The sequence below is a fragment of the Triturus cristatus genome, chromosome 4_1, assembly GCF_964204655.1.
Source record: "Triturus cristatus chromosome 4_1, aTriCri1.1, whole genome shotgun sequence".
NCBI classification, from domain to species: Eukaryota; Metazoa; Chordata; class Amphibia; order Caudata; family Salamandridae; genus Triturus; species Triturus cristatus.
Genome location: NC_140585.1, coordinates 440,239,775 through 440,259,883, shown reverse-complemented (window position 1 = coordinate 440,259,883; position 20,109 = coordinate 440,239,775). Strand labels below are relative to the sequence as shown.

Genomic DNA, 20,109 nt, shown 5'->3' with positions numbered 1-20,109 from the left:
GGATTGTTTTTCCAATGTCTTCTCTCCTTGTCTGGACAAACAGCGTGTTACCTACTTCTACTACATCCATATGCAACACAAAATCTTGCATTTTCACCCATCTCTGCGGCAAGACTTTTGTACAATCAATTATTTTCTCACAACTAGATTATGCAAGTGCTCCCTGTCTTGGACTTCCCACCTTTTGCATTTGGTACCCTTCAGATCATTATGAACAGTGATAGGATTCTCATCTGAGGCTGCCCTAGATGTTGTAGCATTTCTATTCATCTTTCTGCTGATTTCAGCTACCAAACAAACTATCCATTTGCCAATGTGCACTGCATAAAAGGGAACGCTCATTCTTCAGCACTATATCATTCCTTGGTTCATTTCAGAATCCTACGCTCTGTAACAGCCATGCTCCTGTACCATCCTAAAATTAAGAGTAATATATTGGAGGTAGATCATTCTCCTTTCTAGCTGCACAGGACTGGAAATGTCTCAGTCTTGAGCTATAGTGCATATTAAATATTCTGGGAAAAAACATAAAACTGGACTTTCCATACATTAGTATAGCCTGTACCCTTTCCTTGGAAATCCCTTAGCGCCAGGATACCCTCTTGGTGTGGTATTTTCATTCATCTCTTTCAATAGAATAATAACTAAAGAAATTTGCGTTATCTGCACAATTTGGTGTAATTTAACAAAACACCATGAGGAAAGGAGAAGGTAAAGAAGTCCAAATATCTTGTAAAAGTAGTTTGAAGGCCATTAGGCATCTGCTCCAGCGTGCTTTAAAGTGTATCATTCCTCACTCACTGTCCAAGAAACTAAATCCATATATACTACACTCTAGTAATCCTGTCCAAAAGAGTATAAAAATACATTTACCAGGCTGCTGCACATGGTCTGTCTGGTCATGCTCCCAAAGATAGCCTGATCACTGTCAAGTGCAGAATGACAATGGGCAGGCCTGGGCAAGCACAAGATGATGTGCAACTCTTTCCACAACAAATTATCCCAAACCTCAAGGATTGACGTGAGGCCTGGGGAAATTGCTGCTTTTCAGCAGTACAGTTTGAATCAGCCTTACTTTGGAGGTGAGAAGGAGCAGTGTACAGGAAAAGGAGACTGCAGAAGGAAGCTGACTGAGGAGTGAGCACCTCATTCGATAGAGTACATCTTCACACATGGAGTGATTAGTCACTGAGCCTAGGTGAGTGGGTGACCAGTAGTTTTAGGAAACAAATCTTGTATTGGCGATAGGAAGGACCAAAAGCGTTTGATTAGGTAGTAATTTATTTCAAGGGTCTTGCATTCAGTTATCTTTTTAACCAAGATCCAGTGGATTTACCCGAGGGTAGGTACAATTTGGTTGTAACTTCTTAGGATAAATTTGAGTCAAGCAACGTGCCTGGCACCTTCGCAACTTGGCAAGTGTCTTCTCATCTATTAAGGCTATTCAACTTCAAATGTAACTTAAAATCTTTAAAAATTTAAATCTCAAGGATTATGGGAGATTTATTTTGAAAGTCAAACACCACCTCAATAACCTATTCCACATTGCTAGATTGAATTTCCTTGTAAGGGAAAACTGCACTGAGTCTGCTTTAATAAATCCCTCTTGTTTTGTTGCTTTAATTTACTACTTGTCTGTTGAGTGACTGGCTCCCATTGTAGCTTTTGGCAGTTTTTCCCCTTTCTACACATTCTCTCCCTATTTAGGCATCTCACCTTTATATCTTTAAGTTAGTTCAGCTCTTTTCATCTCTTAAAAATGAAGTTTGAGAGTAATTGCTGGATTTAGGCATTCAGTTTGAGGGAATGGTCCAGCTTTTGGTGCTTCTGCCACCCAACCTGTGTATGTTACCTGTGCCATCGCATCCTCTTATTTTCTTTAATAAGTGCTTTCTGTTTTATACTGGAGCATTTGCATGTCACTCACCCGAACCAGCATGGATCCCTTTGTGTTGAGGCCCATGCAGCTAAAACCAAATGCCTAAGCCTTGAACTTCACTGGTGCAACGGGATTATCGGTGAGTCACCTGAAGATCCACTGTATAGCTATGAGGCAGTCTGTCTTAGAATTTTAATCATGCACTTATATGGAAACATTGGTTTAGGGGAGATATAGACCTAACTTTTCAACCCAGTTTGACTTGTTGCATTTCCACATAGTAGAGTTTTAAAATAGTTGCACTTATTTCATTAGGACTATTATTTGTAGCCATCTCAGTGATATCCACATTAGAGAAGTAGCTTCTTGAAAAGCTACTTCAAAAGTGCCAGAAAATGATTGGTCAGTTGACACTTCCTATGATGTAACTTGCTGTGATGCTTGCAAACCATAAAGATCCACCCTCAGAACAGATTTTAGAAAGAATATGTTAATGTCCTCCCATGTAATGTGTGTTTCCTTCAATGACCTACTCGAATTAAGAGGTAAAGTTGCCCCATGAACCTGTGACGGGGTGCCTGTCTTCACAATCTAGAGAAAGAAAAATGGTGATATGCAAAGGTATCGGTAAGGGGCACTTCGGCGTACTACCATGTCGACTGAGCGCCAAAACGGGTTTTAGAAAGAATATGTTAATGTCCTCCCATGTAATGTGTGTTTCCTTCAATGGTGGGAAAAGAACACACAGTGTTGTTAAAATACCCCTCACACACCAAAAGGGCCCTTGGTGTCATGCTTCATCATAGGGGTCTTCCCGCCCCTCGACGGGGCGTGCTACAACCTACGATTACGTGGGAGCACCTTTTGGTTGTGAAAACGACTATGTGTTTTGTAGGGAAGTGAGTGCTAGGGTCAGGAGTGGATGTGTGGGTGAGGTTAAAAAATACCTGGCTCGTCGGTTTAGAAAAATCTTTAATATACCTGTGAGCTGGTATTATTAAAAATAAGGGGGCGGAGGTAGATATGCCTCAATGAGCTGTGCCTCCTAGGTGTATCAACATATTTCGAAGCTCCCCAAGCTGCTTCTTCAGGACTGGAATGATCCCTGTCTACACTCACGAATTATGTGTACTGCAAAATTATGCTAATAGTCACAAGGATATACGAGCATGTCGATTCCCAATGCACTTTGCTGGATACCTAATTAAGTATCATGAGTCAATTCATCTGAAATAAAGAAAGGAGGTACAAGTATCTTAATGCGCGACAAAATTGTATAGCCAGCCATGGTGAATGTATAATATACCTGCAACATAGAGGTGAAATGAGTGACCATATATCTCATTATCATTAATCTTAGTGCAGTTCGTTGGTGTCGTGTCCCGCTAAAATAGTAAGAGGAAAAAAGGACAGTCAGAGACACACATACATCAACCATAAAGCGCACACACACTATGTCAAAAGATCACGTCTAGCGATCCCTAAAGGTTGAGTTAGATGATGCATTAAAAAAATCAGAGGGGTTGGTTCCTGAATGGAAGGAAGCAAAGTGGGAAAAGGTGACCTACTCGAATTGAGAGGTAAAGTTGCCCCATGAACCTGTGACGGGGTGCCTGTCTTCACAATCTAGAGAAAGAAAAATGGTGATATGCAAAGGTATCGGTAAGGGGCACTTCGGCGTACTACCATGTCGACTGAGCGCCAAAACGGGTTTTGATGCTGGAATGCTAACCCGTAGTGAAACCCAAAGCGGTTCCGGTTGTTCAATCCTCCGGATGTGGAGCACGCGTCTGTACGTGTGAGAGGTGAAATGCAGCGTGCGCAGAGATGTATGCCCCGAGTAGGTGTACACGTAATGACGTGCGCGCCGGCTAAAGCGGCTGGGGTGACGGACTAAAAACACTAATGGAAGTTAAATAAGTGGAAAACGAGGCATAAAAAAAGATGGGGTTTGCCCAGCAGTATCAGGCTGGGGCGTCGGACTTAATCCACTATGAAGGATAGATAAAGAGGCATAAAAAGTGGGAGCTTTGCCAATCAGTATTAAAGCAGAAAAAGGAGAGAGGCGGGGGAAAGGAAAAATGGTAAAATAACGAGGGTTGTCTAACCGCTCAAGATGATTGGGAAAAAGGGACACTTGTTAAGTTAGGGCCCATATCAAGATGAAGGATATGGCAGACAGTAGGCTAATAGCCAGTGTACTCTTGCTGGTATCAGGTGATAAGTTCAAGAGGGTAGTTGTCCTTGGCGGCTTGGCTAGGTGGGAAAAGCCATTTGGGGGTCGTTTTTAACACAATGCGGGTAGTTTGGGGAATCTAATACGAGTGATTCATGAGAATTGGTTCCAAGGTATATCGTCGTTGAGCCCTTCGACGTGTGTACCCAAACGGAATAACCATCTTTGTTCTTTCTCAAAGAGGCCAGATTCACTGTTCAATTGCTCGATGACAGTCCACTTCAGGTCATTAGTTCCATGATTGTTGGTTAGGTAGTGGGCGGCCATCTTAGTTGTACTTCTCTTGCAATGGATGTTGCTCTTATGCTCCCCAATGCAGATTTTGACAGGTCTTTAAGTCATTCCAATGTAATCAAGGCTACACGGGCAAGTGATCATGTAAATGGTATTCTTGCTATTGCAATTAGTGAAGCCCTTTTGTTCCCATTTACTGCCATTTCTGAATTGCAAGAATCTGCTTTTACGGGTTAAGTGGCATGTGCTGCAGCTGCCCCAGCCTGATACTGATGGGCTACCCCCACCTTTTTTTATGCCTCGTTTTCCACTTATTTAATTTCCATTAGCGTTTTTAGTCCGAAGTCCTAGACGCTTTAGCCGGCGCGCACGTCATTACGTGTGCACCTGCTCGGGGCATACATCTCTGCGCACGCTGCGTTTCACCTCTCACGCGTACAGACGCGTGCTCCACATCCGTGGATTGAACAACAGGAACCGCTTTGGGTTTCACTACGGGTTAGCATTCCAGCATCAAAACCTGTTGACTTCTACAGGTGTTTTCAATCCACGACTCCCGCCATAGCGGAGACTTGAATTAGCGATCCTATTTAAACCCCCGCCCACTGAGCTCCTTTGTCCAGCGGAGCCGCGGGGAGGCCAGACACAGCTGGGCAGTGACCCAGTCACAGTGAGTACGGCACAGCCGGGGACCCTCTTTGGCGCTCAGTCGACATGGTAGTACGCCGAAGTGCCCCTTACCGATACTGATACCTTCGCAGATCACCATTTTTCTTTCTCTAGATTGTGAAGACAGGCACCCCGTCACAGGCTCGTGGGGCAACTTTACCTCTTAATTCGAGTAGGTCACCTTTTTCCACTTTGCCTCCTTCCATTCAGGAACCAACCCACCCAATTTTTTAATGCATCATCTAACTCAACCTTTAGGGATCGCTAGACGTGATCTTTTGACATAGTGTGTGTGCTTTATGTTTAATGTATGTGCGTCTCTGTCTGTCCTTTTTCCCTCCTACTATTTTAGCGGGACATGCCACCAACGAACTGCACTAAGATTAATGAGATATATGGCCACTCATTTCACCTCTATGTTGCAGGTATATTATACATTCACCATGGCTGGCTATACATTTTTGTCGCACATTAAGACACTTGTACCTCCTTTCTTTATTTCAGATGAATTGACTCATGATACTTAATTAGGTATCAAGTAAAGTGCATTGGGAATCGACATGCACGTATATCCTTGTGACTATTAGCATAATTTTGCAGTACACATAATTCGTGAGTGTAGACAGGGATCATTCCAGTCCTGAAGCAGCAGCTTGGGGAGCTTCGAAACATGTTGACACACCTAGGAGGCACAGCTCATTGAGGCATATCTACCCCCGCCCCCTTATTTTTAATAATACCAGCTCACAGGTATATTAAAGATTTTTCTGAACCGACAAGCCAGGTATTTTTTAACCTCACCCACCCATCCACTCCTGACCCTAGCACTCACTTCCCTACAAAACACAGTCGTTTTCACAACCAAAAGGTGCTCCCACGTAATCGTAGGTTGTAGCACGCCCCGTCCCGTAGAGGGGCGGGAAGACCCCTATGATGAAGCATGACACTAAGGGCCCTTTTGGTGTGTGAGGGGTATTTTAACAACACTGCGTGTTCTTTTCCCACCATTGTAGGAAACACACATTACCTGAGAGGACATTAAGATATTCTTTCTAAAATCTGTTCTGAGGGTGGATCTTTATGGTTTGCAAGTTACTGAAGGAGGACGTATCCACCTCCACTACTGTTGTTAAGTAGTACCTCTCTACTCCCCCCTTGTTTTTTCACTTGCTATGATACTACATCTTATGTTAATTAGAGGGGCCTCGCATGTTCCTAACCTGCCCGAGGCCCAACAAATCCTAGGACCGGCCCTGTCTCCTCTAATTTCTATGATTGCCTTTCTGAAAATTGGCTACAACTCATATCAAGGATCACAACCTCTCCTTTGAAAGTCATACCCCTGCAACTTAAGAATACCTGATCCCCTCAAGCGTTTCTACTAACCTGACCAACCATCTCAATAAACTCACCTACCCCATCAATAATTATCACATCCAACTCATATTAATCTAATTAACCACAGAGAAACTGGAATGAATGCATGGAATGGCTTGCTTGAAAGCACAGGCCTAATTCCAAAAACTAACAATAGCCACTTACCATGGATTCTAAAGAAGCATCCTGCCCACGGTAAAGTACTTAAATGTCTCATCAGGGGCAGAAAGCGTTATATAAATACAAAATGTCTGAATGCAGTAACCGAAACCTCAGAGAGGCCACATATTGGTCATCGTTTTGATCTACTTTGAGAGAAAGCATCACGTTTGACAGTAGAATGTTATTAATACACCAACTGCAACCAAACAAATGTCACACAAGCACATAGAAAACTTGGCAGCCATATGAAGGTATAACTATTGATGACTGGTGGTGCAGAAAATCATCTCGCCTCTGGTAATAAGTATACATGCCAAAAGACCCGATTTAGGTGGGAACCTCCCGGAATTTGAAGCCAAGGTGTTGTTTTTTAAAAATGTTTACCTCCTAAAACGCCTCTGCTTTAATATAAGTCAATGAGGGAGATTAGTTCCCTAGATTTTTTTCAAAATCTTCCACTTATAAAATGTTGCCATTTATGACTATGCGGCGCAGGTATATAACATCTCTAGCACTTGGTGGCTCTGGCGCATATGGCTGCAAAACATCTAGAGCGAAATATAAACTAATTGTAATCCATAGAAATCAGAGGGCGTAAAATAAATCGAAACAGATCATTGCACAAACCTTCCTGCTCGATCCATAGCGGTGGCTTGCAAGACTAAGGTTGGAATTCACGTTCGCATTACCGACCAACGAGATCAGAAGACGAGTATCAACCGAGAAGACTTCAGGATAACATGATGTTAAATGCACAGCCGACAAAGCTAGAGCTAAGCAGAAATAGCTATCTGCTTAGTCCCGCCGGTACCCTTCAGCTTGGCCTCAGAGACAAAAACCCTCGGAAGTTAAGGCTGCGATGCAGTTTCGCGCCTGACGTACCTTCAAACTAAGCGCCCGGAACCATAGGAACACAAAAATGCTCTGCCCTGTCCGATCCGGTATGAGAATAATATTGAGGCGGCCATCTTGACAGGGAGTATTTCGAGAGCAATCGTAACCGTATACAGTCATGTAGGAAAACATGGACACAACCAATTTTTTAAATAAGACCAAGCTTTCACAAACTGAAAAATGTAGAATTAACTTACGTATGATATTTAACTCAATGATATTGAGCAGGAATTTGAATACATTTGCTTAATTTCATATTGGCAAGATGTCACATGAGTATGGTTAGACTTTCTTTCGAGAGACACTAGAAATAGTGATTAAGAAACTAGTCTTGTGTGACAACTGACCTGCTACCCAAGAATCGACGCTGACCCGGAAGTCAAGGACATGGTTGGGTAGTAGTAGTTTCCATTAGAGAAAGTCACCTAAGCAACAACGCAGCGTGGCATGTGCGCCGCTACGCTTCATTTTTGTGCGTCAGATGGTTGTCTATTCAAGCTTGTTGGCATTTTACGACGTAATCAACATGAAACCGCTTTACGCTAACATTTTTACTTTCCCCATTTAGTAGGCTGGAGGCTGGAGAGTCTTCTGGATATGGACGTACAGTGTGGGGGAAACTACCTTTCTCAAGTTTTCATCTTGAGTAGAACGTCACCTGAGCTCTCTTCGATTTGGTAACTTATATGCATAAAAGGGTCTGGTGTTCTTAGGGTTGCCACCTTTCCCAGAGAAAAATGCCGGCTGTGTGTTCACGTTTACAAAATACGGCAAAGTCTCGGACATTATACTTAAATAGAACTTTAAATAAAATTGCCTGTTTTAATTTTTTAACATGCCCTTTCGACTTTATCAACCAGGGAGAGCTTAACTGCCGAGTTTTAAGGTCACTTATGTGTGACATTTCCATGGTTCCCGTGTACTCATAAGTGAAATTCGACTACCTAAAGTGTGGCATTTTGTTTCTCAAAATGTTTATTGAATTTTTCCAACAAAGCATACAATTATAGGCTGTTTGACACACAAAGCAAGCCACAAAATGACAGTGAAACATTTGGATAAATTCACATTTACAATATGCCTTTAGCGATGGTGCTAGCATTAAAGCCTGCAAACTAGTGAGTCATCTGCAAAGCATTAACAAAGCGACAACAAAGGAGCGCATCTAAAACAATCTTGTAAGGACCCTGTAAAGATTCATCCAGAGAAAATGTAGTTAAATCCAAAAAGGTTTATTGAGAAGGTCCATATACACCTCAGCCTACACACACAGCTATCAATGTAAGACTCAGCAGCTGTCCTTTGAATACTAACATTCTAGATGGACATTATTACCATGACATGTGGAACTAAGAGTGTATCTATGTTCCACCAACATCAGGAGATGCACCAACATACAGTATACTACAATGTACAGCAAAGTACTGCATACTACACACCTTCCCCCTAATAACATGAGAACCCAAAAATGAACAATAGGAGAAAAGCAAGTTAAGACTAATTGCAAGAACATGTATAAAAAAATGTACAACAATTAAAACGTGTCAATCCCAAATAGCTTTGCAGATACTTAGGTTTGGAACATAGTCTAGTGCTGGGTTGTCTTAATTGATTGGGTATAGAATTGCTTTCTTAATACGAGGAAACCTCGCTGTCGTATCTGTTACATTCCTCAGAGAAGAAAGAATTAGAGCATTTGGCACTCTGTTCATGTTCCACACTCTGTGATCCTCAGTTTTGATGGCATTTTTGAAAACTTTGATAACCCTCATGGGTGACAAAAACTTTGAACCATTCACAAAGGTTCCTTTGCGAGGATTCTTTATTTTAACTAAATCACCTTCTACGAACATTTTTTTTACTGCTTTCCAACACTTTTGGTAAGATAAGGCGCGTTGAATGGTCTCTTTGAGCACTTTGTTGAACCTTTGAACAACGCCATTAGTCTCTGGGTGATAAAGTGCTGACCTTTTGTGAGTGATGCCTCTCTTGGATAAATACTCCTTCATTTATTTAGAGGTAAATTGGACATCATTATCAGAGAGCAATATTTTGGAAAAGCTTTCTCTTTCAAAAATGCCATCCAAAAACTTTATTACGTCTCTAGATTCCACAGAATAGTTATTTTTACTTCCCGCCATCTGGAATAGAGATTTAGCAGTACTATAACATATTTGTCAGTGTTACTGTGTTTGATGGGACCTAGTATGTCTATCGCCACTTCTTCCCAAGCCATTCTAGGTAATTTTCTTAAGCCCATGGGTTGGACCCTGGTTTTGAGGGTCTTATCACATATGGTGCAATCAATGCATTCCCTCACAGATCTTTCAACGCAAATATCCATACCGGACCACCAGTAAGTTTGTCTTATTATTTCTTTAGTTTTAGATATTCCTGGATGACTGTCATGTGCAAAACTGATTAATTGATCCGTTAAGATGTTTGGAGGAATCAACCTGGTTCCTCTGAGCAGTATATCATTTTGGAATGACGGCTCATCTTTAACCCAATGAAATCCTGCCAAGGCATCATTGTATTTGTCGTATTTGCTCCAGCCATTTTTGATGCATGCAATGACAGATTGTAAGACAGCATCTTTAGAGAGTTCATCGATCCAGACTTCTTCTTTTATTATACAGTCACCAACATAGCAAACCGCATATTCATCAAATTCATTAGACATTTCCTCAGTGGACTCCTTCTTATTGTTTTCTGTGGCAGTCAAACGAGAGCAGCAGTCAGCTATGTTATTTTTTTGCACCAGGGACATATTCCACACGAAAGTTAAATTCTTGGAGAGAAATTACCCATTTGCGTATTCTGGAGGATACATTGTCAATCCCTTTTTTTCCGAATATTTCCTTAAGAGGTTTGTGGTCAGTTCTTATCACAAAATTGTTACCCCACAGAAATTTCCTGAGCTTCCTCACTGCCCAAAATATTCCCAATGCTTCTTTTTCGATTACAGAATAGTGACACTCTGCTCCTCTCAAACATCTAGATAAAAACAATATTGTAGCTTCTTCTCCATTGAATACTTGTAACATGACAGCCCCTAAACCTGTGCCACTAGCATCTGTCATGATGGTTACCTCTCGGTTGGGATCAAAACTGTGAAGTGAGGAGGCTTCCGATAATTGTCTCTTTATGAGTTTGAACTCTCTCTCGCATTCGGAGTTCCACTCAAAATTGACTCCCTTCTTTATCAAAAGTCTCATGTTAAAGGTCTTGTCAGCAAAGTTCTTAATACATTTTGTGTAGTACTCAGACATGCCTAAAAATTTGACGACTTCATCTTTGTTCTTGGGACTGGATAACTTGTTGATGGTGTCTACAAGTTCCTTTTTTGGCTTGATACCAAACCCGGTGATTATATGGCCTAAGTAGTCAATGCTGGGAATGTTGAACTTGCATTTCTTTGCTCTGAGAGTCAAGCCATTGTGCTTAAGTGTGCTTAGTTACAACACTTGGCTCATTGGACTATCTCATTCGTGCACCCCCTCTTTCATTTGTTTATGTTTTGCTGATCTGGAGCACAGTAGCGCCACTCAGCGGCTGGCGTATGGGGCTGATTGCACGATAACTATTACATTTATCTTGAGAACTGATGTGAGGTGCGGCAAGAAGGGCCCGCCGTTGCTGCAGTTGGAGTATTGTATCCAATACCTTTCTAACTCTGCCATCATGTTCTTGTTGGGTGTTTCCAAAAATAAGAACGTCGTTTTGGTATATCTTTATTCCATCACAGTCTTTAAGCACATGCTCCATTATTCTCTGGAACACAGCAGCCGCTGAAATAAGCCCAAAAAGCATCCTCAAGATCTTGTATGTCCCAAACAGTGCTATAAACGCCGTTAAATCTTGAGATGTGTTATGCAGCTTGACTTGATGATGAGCTGAAGCTAAAGCCTCAGAGGAGAAAAACTTGGCTCCACTTAAGTGACAGCATTTCTGCAACATTAGGTAAGGGATAGTGATCAACGACAATGCATTTATTAAGTTCCCTTAAGTCAATGCAGAGCCTAGATTCTCCATTGGCTTCAAGTGCCATCACCACTGGGACCAACCATTTGGCGGCTTCAACCTCAGTGATGATTCCACCTTTTAACAACTTATCTAATTCAACTTTGATTTCATCCTTGACTTTGATAGGAACATTCCTAAGTTTACTAATTACAGGTACAGAATTTTCTTTAAGAACAATCTTGTGTGAATAGCCTACTAAGCATCCTAATGGGTCATTAAATACCTCAGGAAACTGATCTTCGAATGAGGTGACAACTGTTTGCAGACTACATTGATCAATGCTGGAATTGCCATCATGGTTCAATAGTGAGTCTATAGGTTTATCAAGTTTTACTCTTATGGAAGGTGTTTTGTTAGAATCTAGAATAACTTTAAGATCTTTTTGAATAGCCCAGGTCACCAAGGAATCACCTCTTTCGGAGATGTAAATCTTTTCTGATGTCAGCAGTCTAGTTGTTGAAACACCAATGATGTGTATATCACAAAAGCTTGTATGCACTCAAGGGTTTCTGTGCGAGCACGCTAAGAAAACAAACTGTAAGCGGAGGAAAAATAAACAAAAGGAAAAGCAAGTTCAAAGGTAAATGCTGAATTAAAGCTAATTTCAAGTTCGCGCTTGACTACACACAAGCGCTGCAGGCTTTGTTTTCTTTCAAAGAAAAGCTTTCCTTCAACATCAATTTCTCCTTCACGCTTGACTTGACACGCGCACAGCAGACTTTGTTTGTTTTCAGCCGACAGCTTTATTTCAAAGTCAGTTTCAGCCTCGCGCTCAACGCGTATTCAGCAAGTTTTGTTTATTTTCGAAAGGCATTGTAACTTACTTGATTTTAATTTCACATGTGCCCAGCAAAGTTTGTGTACTTTAAAACAGAACCTTTCCTTAATTGTCAAATTTCTGTCTAATGCTCGACGTCACACACGCGAAGCAGGGTTTGTTTATTTTAAAGAGCAGGTTGCTTTCAAAGGTAATTCCTCCCTAGCGCTTGTTGTAAAACGAGCTCAACAATTAATTCTTCACGCTTAGTTTGTCAATTAATTCCTCACATTTGACTTCACAAGAACTAGACAAGAATAACAACAGTCCTTCAAAATGAATTTCTTCTTTGTGTTAACCCCTTCCGTGCCCATGACGAGCAGGACTCGTCATGGAGCACAGTCGCGCTGTGCCCATGACGAGTCCAGTTCGTCATGGCACCCACCCACGGGGGAAGCGCTGGCGCTCCCCCCGTGATTGGTCGATTTTTTTTTTTTTTTTAATGGGAAGGTAGGGGAAGACCTTCCCCTGCCTCCCCCCGCCCCCCACGTCATTGGAGGTTTCCCCTTTGCTCTCCGAGGCGCACAAAGCCATTTGCTTCCTGCGCGTCGGAGAGTAAAGGTGAGTTTTGGGGCTGGGGAGGTTTTTTTTTTTTGCATCGGTGGGTTTGGGTTATGGTAGGGGCACTTTGGTATACCCAGGCATGCCACGAGGCTCGGCTTCGTTCGTGTGTGCCTGTTGTTGCTTCCCTGTGAAATGGATCCAAATTTGAAAAACGCTCGTCTTTCTAGTTGCTTCCCTGTGAAATGGATCCAAAAATGCAGAGAAATGCCCTTCTTTTTAATTTTTTAAATCCAAAGTGCAGCAGCATGTAGAGAAATAGAATTTCTTATATGAGAATTAAATACCTAACTAATAGCAAGACAGAGGGGTTGCAAAGTGGCCAGATTGTTTTTTTTTACATCCAAATACACCAGCATCACTTTACAGAGTTTGCCAGTGAAGTGCTACTTTCATTTTCTCGTCTTTCTTTGAAGAGCATTGTTGTTTCCAGGTTGGGAGAGTGTACCATTCCTGGAGGTACTGCAATACCTGGTTGATGGGTGGATTGGAAAACACAATGTGTACCATGGCTCTGTGTTTATGGATGTGGTCTTTTTATACCATACTGCTTACGTTTTGTAAGGATGTAAGCAATGGACAGTGAAACGGTTCCCTTCAGGGCCCTCTAGTCATGTCCATAACTTTTCAGGTGAAACCACTCGATGATTTCTGAATAGTTAGTGAGAGATCGTTTAGGTAACCATGTTGTTTCTGCTTACATTTCACATGCTTTGCATTCCCTATGAGTGGTTGCTTTTTTTTTTTTTAGGCAGCATATTACTCTTATCAAGTGCATAATTTGAATTGAGCCACATCCAAGTGTTTATAGCGGGCACAATTAGGTTATAGCTGAAGGCAGTGCGAGTTTCTCTCAGTGGGCAAGTATGGTGTTCGGTGGGGATGTGGCACTATGGCCAGAGCTGTGGAATTTGGAACTGGGGAACCGGGTTCCGCATTCATGACCAGTCCACCACACCACTGTACTGAGGGAGCACATTCCCATGCTAGACCGTAGAAGGCCCCACTAGACCTTAGAAGGCTTGATGTCTTAGCACAAGCAGGTGTACCCTAGTGGTGTCAATTGTGGGTTAACCTTAAAGGCCTGACCACCACAATCCATACTGAAGTTCATCTCCAGTCTTGCGGGCAGGCCTACGAAGCACCACACCCTAGAGCAACAGTGATCCAGTCACTGTGACTGTCACTGAGGTCACATGAACCTTGAGCAAGTTAGGGCGATGCGAACGGTGTGACCTCACTGGGTACCTATTTCGGGTGGGTGTTTGCATTGTGCTGAGGGGATTACCAGGTAATTATTCACGCAGCTCTCTGATGGATGTCACATGAGGTAAAATACTGCAATAAATGGCAGACACTCTGAAAACAAGAGCAAACGTTATGTTACATGAGGCAATGGTGGTAATTGTGCATGTATCAAAAGCAAACAAAATACAAGAGGTAGCAAACAATACGTTACAAGGGGAAAAGTGACATGTGTGCAAGGTACAAAAGAGTACAAAGTACAAGTAGAGGTATAAAAGTGCAATAAATGGCAGTTACTCAAAACAGAGGAACACACTGGGAAGGCACTTCTACGGGCATGGAGAACAGAATTTCCTATAATGTAAAGACTTCCTTCAGACAATAGAGAGGGTGTGAATTAAGTTTGGAAGTGTCTTTTCAGGAGGAGAACTTTGAGGTCAGTTTTGAAGGACTGGGAAGAGGGAGGGGGTGGTCCGGAGCCGAGGCTGAGTTCCAGATTCTCGCCGTGTTGCTTGTAAAGGATTGGGCCATCGATCTTTCCTTCTTGAAAGTGGGAGGTTCAAGAAATAAATTTTGCGCAGTACGTGATGGTCTAGAGCATTATATGCCTATGTGACAAAGTTTTTTTCTCCTTTTTATTCTAGTCTAAAGCTTTTGATTCCTGATTCCAGTTTCGACAGTGGTTGTTCTGCAGTTTTGTGTAGTTGCATTGTTTTGGTAAGATTTTTTTTTTTGTTGTATTTACTCCAAATGAGTAATATTGTAATGTCTGAATGATTTTTTTTGTAAGTGATGTCATAATGGCGGCATATTTAGTTAGTGGTTTGAGCATGAAATTCTTTGCAATGTGTTTTGCATAGTCTTATGTGTAATTGCTTTTCTCTTTCTTTTTTAGTGGGATATTGTTGATCCATACTGTGTCTGTACAGAGTAGGTGGTGGTGAGTAGTTTAGCTGCCTCTGGCAAGTGAGTGGTATTGTTTTGGAGTATATATGAGTTTTTGATAAAGGTGCTTTTTGTTTATTACTTATTTTACAAAGTGTTTGTTGTTGTTGACTTGTTTGACAAGTTACCTTTATTAGTAAGCAATATGGCTAGCCGTAGAATGACTGCTCAACAGGTGGTTGGTATGCTTCTTGAATCTTCCTCTGAGCATGATTATGAGACTGACAGTGCGCCTGAGGGAGAGGAGGGAGAGGAAGATTCTGGCAGTGAGTTTTCTCTCAACATGGAATCATCAGATGATGAAGGTACTCTCAGTGCAGATGAAGGTACTCTTGGTGTGGATGAAGCAACTCTCAGTGCGGATGAAGTGCCTGTCTTAGAGGAGGAAACTGCTGTGCCGATGGTGCAAGAGGCATCTGGATTGCAGTCTGAGGCTGCTAGGCTTCCTACTGGAAGTGCTGGACTTTGGGTTGATCCAAACATGGTGCAGCCGGTGTTGCCTGCCTTTAGCGGTGATGCAGGGTGTACAGTGGATTGTGAACACTTTTTGCCTATACAGTTTTTTCAGTTGTTTATGGATGATGTATTTTTGGGTGAGATTGTTGAGCAGACGAATTTGTATGCTGAACAGTTTTTGAGGGACAACAGCGACAAACTTAGGCCCCAGTCTAGAGCTACCCGGTGGACTCCCACATATCTGGAAGAGATTAAGAAGTTTTGGGGTTTGACTTTATTGATAGGTGTGGTAAGGAAGCCAACCTTGGCTTCATATTGGTCTACTAGCCCCTTGTTGGCAACTGCCATATTTCCTGCAGTTATGACTCGTAATCGGTATTTACTTTTGCTACATATGCTGCATTTTGTTGATAATTCTATGGCGTTGCCACGAGATCACCCTGACTGTGACCATCTTTTTAAGATTCGGCCCGTTCTTGATTACTTTGTAGATCGATTTTCTGAGATCTATACTCCAGGGAAAGAAATATCTATTGATGAGTCTTTGGTCTTGTTCAAGGGCCGTTTGTTTTTTAGGCAGTACATCCCTAGCAAGAGGGCACGCTATGGAATTAAGCTGTATATGTTGTCTGAAAGTAGGACAGGATATGTTTTTAATTTTCATGTGTACACTGGTAGAGATTCTACTATTGACCCCCCCAGGTTGTCCGTCCACTTTTGGAGTTTCAGAGAAAATTGTGTGGGATCTTGCTAGAAGACTGTTTAACAGAGGCCACCATTTGTACCTTGATAACTTCTATACTGCTGTGCAATTATTTAAGGAATTGTATAAAGTGGACACTTTTGCATGTGGCACAATCCGCTCTAACCGTAAAGGTTATCCGAAAGAGCTTGTTTGCAAAAAACTTCAGAGGGGGCAGTGCAGTTCCTTGCGTAGTGATGAACTACTAGCTGTAAAATCTGTGGACAGGAGGGATGTGTACATGCTGACTACCATCCATGTTGATGTTGCATCACTACGTTTTGGGCCCTTGCCTGTCGCGGGTACTTGGGCCTCCCACACAAGTGAGGCACCATTTTTACCAGGAGACCCAGGGGAACGCTGGGAGGTGGGAAATTTGACTGAGCCCGGTGATGCCACAACTTTCCCACACAAAAATGTGTGAAAAAAGTGATTTTTTCAGCTAAAATTGAGGTTTGCAGGGGATTCTGGGTAAGGAAACAGACCCTGGTGGGAGGTAGTCAAGTCACCCCATCCTGGATTCCCCTGGGTGTCTAGTTTTCAAAAATGTATAGGTGTGCTAGGTTTCCCAAGGTGCCCACAGAGCTAGGGTTCAAAACTACAGCTAGTCATTTTGCCAAAAAAGGGTCATTCTTCACAGCAAAATTGAGGTGTGACCACGTTGCGTTTTGCGCCGTTTCCTGTCGCGGGCACTAGGCCGACCCACACAAGTGAGGTACCGTTTTTCTCGTAAGACTTTGGGGAACGCGGGGTGGGTGGAAATTTGTGGATCCACTCAGATTCCGGAACTTTCCACAACAGAAATGTGGGGAAAATGTGTTTTTTTTTGACAATATTTTAGGTTTGCAAGGGATTCTGGGTAACAGACCCTGGTGGGAGGCAGTCAAGTCACCCCATCCTGGATTCCCCTGGGTGTCTAGTTTTCAAAAATGTATAGGTTTGCTAGGTATCCCAAGGTGCCCGCAGAGCTAGGGTTAAAAAACTAGAGCTAGGCACTTTGCCAAAAAATTTTCACTGCGATATTGAGTTGTGACCACGTTGCGTTTTGCGCCGTTTCCTGTCGCGGGCACTATGCCTACCCACACAAGTGAGGTACCATTTTTATCGGGAGACTTAGGGTAATTCAGATTTGTAAAGGAACTGTTATTATCTATTGACTTTCGATGCATTTCTGCCTTCCAAATGAAAGACATTGTGTAAAAAATAAGTCATTCTAAAAAATGACTGATAATTCTCATGCTAGTATGAGTATTCCCAATTTCAGAAATGTGCAAATATCTTCTGTTTCTAAACTCTATATTTTGTTCCCATTTCAGAAATACATAGGTGTCTTTCATACCGATTTTTCCATGTACACATTTTTACAGAATAATTACTATATACCCGGTACATAATAAAAAACCATTGCAAGTTGCTGCTCAGTTTTTGGCTCTGGGCTCGTCGGGTTCTTGGTGAACCTACAAGTCCTATATATCCCCACAACCAGTAATGTCCAGCGGATGCAACGGTATATTGCTTTCAAAGAGCTGTCATAATTAGAAGAAGTTACAGGTGAAAACGTTGACACAAAAGGCTGTGTTTTTTCAACTAATTTTCAATTTATCCTATATTTAACTGTTTGTTTCTATAAAAAAACCTTGATGGATCTACACAAATGACCCCTTGCTGAATTCAAAATTTTGTCTTCTTCTCGAAAATGTATAGCTTTCCAGGATCCATTATTGCTTTTGTACCCATTTCTGCCATTAACTGGAAGGAGGTCAAAAGCACAAACAATAGCAAAAATAGGCTATGTCCCAGAAAAATGCCAAAACTGTGTAAAAAATGTTGGGTTTATGAAAAAAGTCTGGTATCCCCGAAAAGCTGGGAAAATGGTGATTTCAACCCCACAAACCCTTTTTTGATAACATTTGCAGGGAAAAACCCAGATGCTTTCATTTGCAGCCCGTTTTTCCAATTTTTCCGAAAAAAAACAAAATTTTGCTGTATTTTGGCTCATTTCTGTGACCCCTCCAGGGGAATCCACAAACCCTGAGTACCTTTAGAATCCCCATGATGTTGGAAGAAAAGGACGCAAATTTGGCGTGGATACCTAATGTGGTCAAAAAGTTACAGGGGCCTAAGCGCGCACTACCGCAAATAGCCAAATAAAGGCCTGGCACAGGAGGGGGAAAAGGCCTGGCAGCGAAGGGGTTAAACACACAAGCTCAGCTTGCTTAAAAACGCAATCTTTCACAGTTTCAGAAGAATGTTGCAGACTCACGTATATACAATTCATGCAGTAATAAACTGCTTTTTAACCAGATAGTCCAAATGAATTATGCTTGGAAGAAAGAGACAACTCCTTTGCCAGGCAGTTAAAAATAAGTGAATCTTCTACAAGCAGTACTTCTTTTCCAGACAGTACATAATAAAAAATATCCACTCTTTTCTTGCTCCAGTTGGCACACGTGAATAAATTGTAAGGAAAAATGTATACAATACCAAAATGGATCAAAAGTTCTTGTAAACTGGTGGAGTTGAGGTGATGAAGTGTAGAAGAGGACCACGGTTCTCCCATCCTTGTCGCCATTGTAAAGATTCATCCAGAGAAAATGTAGTTAAATCCAAAAAGGTTTATTGAGAAGGTCCATATACACCTCAGCCTACACACACAGCTATCAATGTAAGACTCAACAGTTGTCCTTTGAATACTAACATTCTAGATGGACATTGTTACCAGGACATGTGGAACTAAGAGTGTATCAATTTTCCACCAACATCATGAGATGCACCAACATACAGTATACTACAATGTACAGCAAAGTACTGCATACTACACAAGCATACTACAGACCCCATAGTGCGTATAAGCGTTGTGAGCCAAGTAAGCCCTGCCGCCATGTCACCCATCTCGTGGTTCAAGAGGCAAGTGCTTGTTGTGTGTCACCTGCCCAGTACTCCATAAAGCATAGCTGTCAAGGTTTCAGATTGCTTATGTGTGACATTTCCACAGTTTCAGTGTACTCATGAGTGACATTCAATGACCAATGTGTGACACTTAAAAGAGTGAAGCTTTCTCGCGAGTAAAATTAAGCAATGAAGTACATAAAACAGATAAATACTAGAAGTTACACTCATATGGGCAATGAGAAACTCTAAGATCTTAAAACTGCTGCAAAGCACCTGAAATGGAAGGGCACAAATCTCTCTCTTTCATGTGTTTCATTTATTGTACAGCGCTCCTCATACTAGTGTAGGGTGTCAGTGCACATTACATCTTTCACACATTATAGAGACACAATGAATAATAAGTGTGTAAATCAGTCTATAGGAAATCCTACATAAGACAAGTGAGGATTACAAATTGTAGAATCACGTCATCCCTACTAGTAGGCCATATATTTTAAGAGTGGTTCCGAGAAGCACAAACATGGAATTTAAAACATACCACAGTGGTTGGTTTTTACTAAAAACAATGTTTTCCTACCCCAACTAAATCTTTTATCAAGATTAGGATAATGAAAGTCTGAGAGGAAACAATGTTCGAACCTATACAATGCAGTTTGAATACAAGCCCTTTATTGCGGTTCATAAGTAATTGTGTTATATTAGGATTGAATTTTAAGATTGTAATGTATGAACTGTAAGTAACAAAAGGATCTCTGTGACAAAAGCAGTATCCCACTGAGCTACCCACATAAGCACTTTAGTGATCTGCATGCTCACGTTCTGTGCAGCAGGCATATTAGCCCTCTGTGCTACTTTACGTTGGGTGAAAACTGCCACTAGAAGAACACTGATCTTGCTCCAGCAGGAACATTATTCACCAGAGTGTTCTCAGCATGGTTGTAATTGTTGCCAGAAAAATGGACACACAAGGAATT

General features: G+C 41.8%; 1 protein-coding gene across 1 annotated transcript in view; it reads right to left on the bottom strand.

The window, feature by feature from the left end:
• RAD51AP1 (RAD51 associated protein 1) overlaps positions 1-7,449 on the bottom strand; it is a 361,837-nt gene extending 354,388 nt beyond the window's left edge. Inside the window, exon 1 of the mRNA XM_085652597.1 lies at positions 7,185-7,449. Coding sequence (XP_085508723.1) covers positions 7,185-7,201 — 17 coding nt within the window. The 5' untranslated portion in view covers positions 7,202-7,449. The remainder of the gene's footprint in view (positions 1-7,184) is intronic.
• Positions 7,450-20,109: the final 12,660 nt, after the last annotated feature.